This window comes from Nestor notabilis, unplaced genomic scaffold (assembly GCF_000696875.1).
Source record: "Nestor notabilis isolate BGI_N333 unplaced genomic scaffold, ASM69687v1 scaffold17821, whole genome shotgun sequence".
NCBI lineage: Eukaryota > Metazoa > Chordata > Aves > Psittaciformes > Psittacidae > Nestor > Nestor notabilis.
In genome coordinates, this window is record NW_009914418.1 from 1 (window position 1) to 7,012 (window position 7,012).

The following is a 7,012-nucleotide window of genomic DNA, read 5'->3' on the forward strand; positions in this document are numbered from 1 at the left end:
AGGTGCTGATCCTCAGCCAGGACAGCTTCTACAAGGTGCTGACCGCCGAGCAGCAGGCCAAGGCGCTCAAGGGACAGTACAACTTCGACCACCCGGGTGAGGCCGAGCCCCCGCTGCCCCGCGCCCGTCCCGGCACGGTTGGAGCTCGGGGAGGGGATCAGCGGTAAAAGCGCTTCTTGCCCCGAACGCGCCCGTTTGTGTCCCATGTGCACGCTGCTACCGCTGAACCCGCGCTGCTGCTGTTGCAGTGCACGGCGCGATGAGGGACGGTACCCCGGCTTGCACAAGCGCTGTCTCCTCATTCCCGGCTCTTAAGAAGCTCTAATAAACCCCAACTTACCCCAAATCCTTCCCTGATATGTCTTGTGCCCATAAACAGCTGCTCCCCTCGCTCAGGGCAGGGTTAGGGATTGCAAACAGGACCACGTTCTGCCCCGGTGCCCGCTGTAGGCTCATCAGGGTGGGTAATGAGAAGCATGAGAGATGTCTGAGGTTTTCTAAATTACTCTTAGCCAGCAGATTAAAAGAGTTGCACGAGACTGTACAATTAGTAAGTGGTTTGGTAAAATTACACAATTAAAAGTTTCGCTTTGGGGTTCTTCACTGCAAATTGCAGTGACACTTGCACTATAAACAGCAAGTTCTGTCTTCCTTATCTCTGTTACCAAGTGCAGCAGTTATCACTTGAGTGGAGATTGCTGCTGGTAGGAAAGAATAAGCTGTAAATTCCTCTTTTCCCCGTGGAATACTGGACAGAGTTTTTCCTTCAGGTCTAGAAGACCTGAGCAGAACATTGGATGCAGCAGCATCTATAGTTCTTCCTCTTTAAACCTTCCTCTTGCAGATGCTTTTGACAACGACTTGATGCACACGACCCTGAAAAACATTGTTGAGGGCAAAACAGTTGAGGTGCCGACGTACGACTTTGTGACGCATTCGAGGTAGGTGCGAGGGCTGTGTTTGGGGTGGTGAACCCAGCCGTGGTGTGAAGCCCATTCGACAGCCTGTGCTGGGTGTCTGTCCGTGGCAGGCAGGCAGAGACAACAGTGGTCTATCCCGCCGACGTTGTGCTCTTTGAGGGGATCCTGGTTTTCTACAATCAAGACATTCGGGACATGTTTCACCTCCGGCTCTTTGTTGACACGGATTCCGACGTCCGGCTGTCCCGCAGAGGTAATGCTCTGCTCTGCCATCACGGGCAGCAGCAGCTCTTGTGCCTTATCCATTGTGGTGAGACCGGTGGGTTTTATCTTTCCACCTCAGTTCTGCGCGATATGAAACGTGGGAGGGACCTGGAGCAGATCCTCACCCAGTACACCACGTTTGTCAAGCCTGCCTTTGAGGAGTTCTGCTTACCGGTACGAAATGCTCCACTCGTTTGATTTGTGGGGGTTTTGGGGAGGGGAGAGAAGGAGCAGGGTCGCTTGGGGATGAGCTGCACTGTAGACGCAGCAGTGCTGGCTTTTAGTGTTCATTTTTCACCCATCTCACGCTCTGCCCCATCTATTTAACCATTACAAGTTGCTTGATTAAGGAGCTGAAGTGGTTGGTCCATTCTGCTTGCAAAGCACCATGGAAATCCCAGGAGGCTATTTTAGCATGTGGGCCCCTCTGACTGAAACACTCCCACTCTGCATTTATTCTTAAGTCTTGAGGGAAGAAAGAGGAGCTTGATTTCCTACAGGCTCTCTCTTACCAGGGAACACTGGTGAATACCTGGAGCAGATACCCTTATAGCATCTGTTTGCTATGCCATATAATGCAGGGCCAATCATCCAATTAATTTGTAAAAAACCCTTTGGAAAACAAAATCCTGCTTGTGGATGAAATAAGATGGAAAAGGCAGCTCTTGCTCTGGATCAGAGCAATTCTGGGACTGCAAAAGCACTCATTAAAATGCTGAGTTTGCCAGCCTGTTTAAGAGTGGGGGGAGCAGGGGCTCTGTGGTGGTGGTGATCAATAAAATGTCATCAGAGGCAGGAAGGAATTTCACATGCATATTGAGTACCTCAGTGCTTGGCAGGGATTTAGCAGTGGCTTGTGAAATACTGATGACAACCAGCTCTTAGCAAACAGACCTTGGCCTCGAAGCAGGTAAGCAAGTACTGCAGGCTTGAGGTACTGCTTCTACCTGCTGCTTCTCTGCAGAGGGACAGTAAGAACAATCCCTGATCTTAAATCCAGTATGACTTCTCAAGTCATTTAGGTGTTTGCCATGACCAGTAGCTTTACCTTGCAGCCCAAAGCACAGAAATCCCTCCATCTTAGCCTCCAGCTTTCTGGTGTTGGGTAGCTTCTTCCTAGAGTAAACCTGACTTTTTCCCATTAACAGGCTCTGTTTGTGTTTTGCAGACAAAGAAGTATGCAGATGTGATCATCCCCCGAGGAGTTGACAACATGGGTAAAAGGGAGTTGGGTTCTCTCTTTGATTTCTCTGGGGAGCCCACCTTTGGGGCTGGGAGGAGAGCTGCCTTGTTTGCAGGCTTCTAAGGAAAGGTGTTTAGCTGTCGGGGAGGGAGCTGCTCAAGCCCCTCTGGGATAACCAGCTGCTGAGGGCTGGAAAAAGCAATGTGCTGTCAGGTGCAGAGCAGGACACCAGTGTTAAAACTGGTCTTGCAGTTGGTGGTTTCTGTTGAGGTCTGACCTCCCTGCAGAGGGCTGACAGAGTTTCATTTAAGGGCTTGTTAAAACTTGAGTTGAACAGGGCTGGATGCTCCACATTTTTGAGATAGCTCAGCCAAGAAGGCCTTACATGTGCTGTGTTTCCCATTCCTCTCTGCAGTTGCTATAAACCTCATAGTGCAGCACATTCAAGACATCCTCAATGGAGACATCTGCAAGTGGCAGCGAGGAGCGATGAACGGACACGGTCGGACCTACAAGCGCCCATTCCCGGAGCAAACAGAGAGCAGCAGCGTGCTTGCAGCCGGGAAGCGTTCCCACCTGGAATCCAGCAGCCGTCCGCACTAACCCCTCAGTGTCTGAAGGATCTGCCAGGCCAACGATGAAGACAACTTTGGGAAAGGACTTCCACAGAATGGTTGGTGAAGTGCCCTTCAAATCATCCTAGCGGTGGCGGGGATGCTGGTGTGAAACACTTTGCGTAAGGGAGAGGAAGGAGTTGGCCTGCAGCTCCTCTCCTCTCTGAGACCCTCTCCCTTTTCTCCCTGCCACGCCTGGAGTCCTGATGTTACTTGATGAACTGGTTGGAGGCAGTGCCATTTGCCTTTTTTGAGTTTTCAAAATGAGATCTAATGCTGAAGTCTCCCCTGAAAATTAAGTGCTACTGGGGGTTAGCAAAGCACCCCATTTCCCTAAGGGTGATCTTCCTTAGAGGAAAATTAGCTGCCTGTTGTTCTCAGAAGAAAAAGCAGTCTCTTGGCCAAGACTAGCTCAAACCCTGTTAATTTTTAACAAGCAGATGTAGGCCTTCTCTTCTCCACCTTGTTGGTATCTTGGGTTGTGCATTGCTTTCCTGATGACCAGCCTCCTTTTTACCCTATAGCAGTGTGTGGGGACAGAACAATTCGTCTATAGAGGAATCTCTCCCCTGAGATAGAGGTGAAACAGGGACTGTCTGGGATAAACGGGAACTTGCAGTTCATCAAGTGGACAGGCCCAAGTTGGGTGATTCTGGTTCCCAATTTATTCCTTTCTAAGCTCCCAAACTTTGCTACACTGTATGATTATTTTTTGTACCCAGATAGTTGTCTTTACCACAGTTACTGAATGTGTGAGCTCCAACTGGATTGAGTTGCTCATGGAAATAAGAGACCTGACCTTGTCAGTATTAGTGTCCGTTAGGGCATTTCTGTACTGCTGGTTGCAGATTCTGCTGGGTGGAATCCGTCAGCTTCTGGAGCTGGGTGGTAAGATCAGCAAGGGGGAAAGCTGTGAGTTGCAGGAGCCTCCTTCTGATGGCACAAAGAGCTGCCTTGACACAGTTCTATCCTCCAGCAGGGTCAAAGTGCTTGCCTTGCATTCAGTTTAAACTCGAGAACGTCTGGTTTGCTAAACAGAGCAGACAAGAGGCTGGAAGTAAACAGTGACATCCCAGTTTCTGTCGTTTACCCCAGATAAGTTGATACTGCAGCACCATGAAGTTTCTGGAATGAAATGAAGTGCAAGCTGGCCCTTTGAAAATGTCCTTGTGAAACCCTTCTTGAGTCTGGACTTCGGATGTAACTTTAAGAAGGGATAGGGGGGAGGGAGATTATTAAGGGAAACTTTTTCATATTTGCTGGTTTGCTAAACCCAGGGTCTGGCTGCGTTGGATGTGTTGGATGTATTGGATGTGGGTGTGTGACTTTGGCTGATAAGCAGATGAACAAACAGTGATCAGAAATGACCGTTTTATACAGAAGGTATTTGTGCTTCTTGCACTACAGCAGCACAAAGGTACAGAAAGGAACACGTCTGGGGATGCTCTTAGGACTCAGCAGTTCCTTTTCCTCTTAAGTCAGAATTGTTACTGTTAGTTCTGTAATGGCTGAAGCTTTGGAGGAAAATAATGACAAATGCAGTCTGCACTTTCATCCCTCATAGTCTTTTCAACACTGGAAATCAGTAAAGGTTTGTTATCTGTTAGTGATCCCCACAGCTCAGAGGTACACTTCTGTAATGCTGAGGAGAAAGCTCCTTTCCTAACTGCTGCTGGGTGCTGTTTAGCTCAGGGTGCCAGACTTAGAGTATGAGCTACTGCACTGAAGCATTAGCTATCGGGGCTGACTGAAGTAGGAGCAAAACAGTCACTAAAACCTACTCTGAATGACTGTGGTGTTTGATCATACCTTCCTCTGGGGGTGGGGGGAGCTCAAAGCAGCCTTGAACAGCATTTGTTAGAGCAGTGAGGAATGCTATAAAAAGCACCCTGGTCTGGCTAGGAGTGCTGTTCCTGGTCAGCTCTGAGCTGTACTGCGAGATCCTGCTGCTGCAGCCACATGAGGAAGATGAATCAGATGTGGTGTAGGTACTATAACCCTTGCTGAATACCTGTACAGAGCTATTACAAAGCTCTGCACAGATCACTGAGCTTTCCCTGTACAGCTCACCGAGCGATCCCTGTCCTTCACGTGCACATTTACTCTGAATTCCTCTGCTGGGGCAGGCCAGGGCATGGGCTGCGTTACAAGGGGTTTACCCTGAACCCATGTGTACAAGTTGGAGCAGGTTTCTTGTCAGCATGATCAGTTCTGCCTCGAGTTCCTCTTCCTATGAGACTGAGGTGTAACCCTGCAGCCCACTAAATGTGATCCTGCCATTGCTAGTAATAGGCCATAGGCTTCATAGGACTGCCACAAGGCCAAAGGATTCTTCTGGTTTTGGCTGACTTCCTGGCCTGCCTGAAGCTTTGTTTTAGCTTATTTAGCTGTAACAGCAATTTTTGTAATGTCTATTTGTTTTATTTTTGCTTAACTTCATAAAAATTATGGTTATGCCAAATGATTATACATAGATAATAGTAACAAGTCATTACTCTATGCAGAATGAACTATTTATAAACTTGGCTTAGTGCTGTAAAGTAATGAAATAGGGATGATTGATAGCAGAGCATTGGAAGTGGCGGCAAAGAATGCATTGTTGAGGAATACAGTCATGGGATGATGCTGGAGATTGCAGGGACAACTGGTGAAGGTTAAAAATGTGTAAGCTTTTGAGCTGGAAAACCCCAGTTTTTAGGAATAAAAAGAAAACAGAAGAAAGTATCTATCTGAGATGTTGGAAAGTAGCAGCCATTTATAGTAACTTGTAACATGGAATTCCAGACCAAGATGCTAGGAAACATAAAATAGCCTCAAGTGCAATGTAGTGCAAGAAGGAAGGAACCATCACTATCATACTCCCAGGACAGGAAGAAGAAACCCTTGTAGTATGCCCTTCCCTGCAAAGGAGCTGGGATGCTGTTGCCTGAAGTCAGCAACCCTGAGGAGCAGGGGAAGGGTGAATGTTACAAGGGTAGAAACTGGGAATTGTGTTCATAACAACTCTGTTACTGTCGAGAGCTTTCTGTAAGTGTTCTTTTATTTTCTTTTCCTGTAATAATTAGAGCTGAACTACTGTCAATTATTTGATCAGTCTGTTAAGGTACACTATCAATAAATTGTTGGCTTTGCATAAAAGGTGTTTCTTTTTGCCTGTAATGGCATGGTAATTGTCACTGTTTTCGGATCAGGATGTTCCAGGTGTCCTTCCAGCGCAAGTCCTTCAGTTCAGTAACAGACAGGGAGGGCTCCCCATAGGTCACAGGGCTGAATGTGCAATACACAAAGTAAACTGAAGAGAACCAGGCTACGATCAATGCAGTGAACATGCTCTTGAGAAGCACAGATCTGGGATGAGAGAAGTGGGGGGAAAAGCAGTTACATCGAGGCTGGTCAAACACTTCATTCAAAAGGAAGACTCTCTTCGTTAAATGCACTATGGCCACTGCTGGCAAAACCACTGCTTTCCCTGCAGCAGCTTGCCAAGGTGCCAACCTGGGAGAAGAGAACAGTGTCTCTTCTCTTGTCTACCAATCTGTTAAAACCAAATACCTGCAGAGGTGATCACTGATGTGCTGTAATACGATGGGAATCAGGAGAATCTGGAATGTGAGGGCAGGCAGATAGTGGTACAGGAACAGTGTTTTCTCCATGCCAAAGAAGGGCAAGTAATTCACAGCCCAGCCTCCAACACAGATCCCTCCAGCTGATACCCAGAGCTGCCATGCATCTGCAGGAGAGAGGAGATAAGTCAAAGCATAGTCCCTGGAAGTATGAAGTGTCTAAGAGGTTGTCTATTGTCATGGTTTGGTTTTTACCTCCCGCTCTCTATAGTTTGTACTAATACAACCTTTAACTTAACCACACTTAACTGAGGGAAACGATTATGTTTTGTCACGCAAGACTGTAAGTACCCAGCAAGACAGATCAGAGCCCATATGGAGCAGCTTCACAGCATGACAACAAAATAGACTGCCAGAAAGATCAGCATTAAACTGCCCGGCCCCGCAGAGATGGTACCTCAGCAGGAC

General features: G+C 47.6%; 2 protein-coding genes across 2 annotated transcripts in view; one reads left to right on the plus strand and one right to left on the minus strand.

Moving 5' to 3' along the window:
- Window positions 1–3: 3 nt before the first annotated feature.
- Window positions 4–3,071, plus strand: UCK1 (uridine-cytidine kinase 1; the record flags this gene model as incomplete). Its single annotated transcript, XM_010023656.1, has 6 exons — window positions 4–96; window positions 845–941; window positions 1,031–1,173; window positions 1,264–1,358; window positions 2,353–2,401; window positions 2,783–3,071. Coding segments are annotated over 6 exons (665 nt in total), but the record flags the coding sequence as incomplete, so codon positions are not given.
- Window positions 3,072–6,018: 2,947 nt separating this feature from the next.
- The window catches only part of POMT1 (protein-O-mannosyltransferase 1), a 13,150-nt gene continuing 12,156 nt past the window's right edge, over window positions 6,019–7,012 (minus strand). Inside the window, exons 19-20 of the mRNA XM_010023655.1 lie at window positions 6,534–6,711; window positions 6,019–6,329 (exon numbers count right to left, since the gene is read on the minus strand). Coding sequence (XP_010021957.1) covers window positions 6,155–6,329; window positions 6,534–6,711 — 353 coding nt within the window. The 3' untranslated portion in view covers window positions 6,019–6,154. The remainder of the gene's footprint in view (window positions 6,330–6,533; window positions 6,712–7,012) is intronic.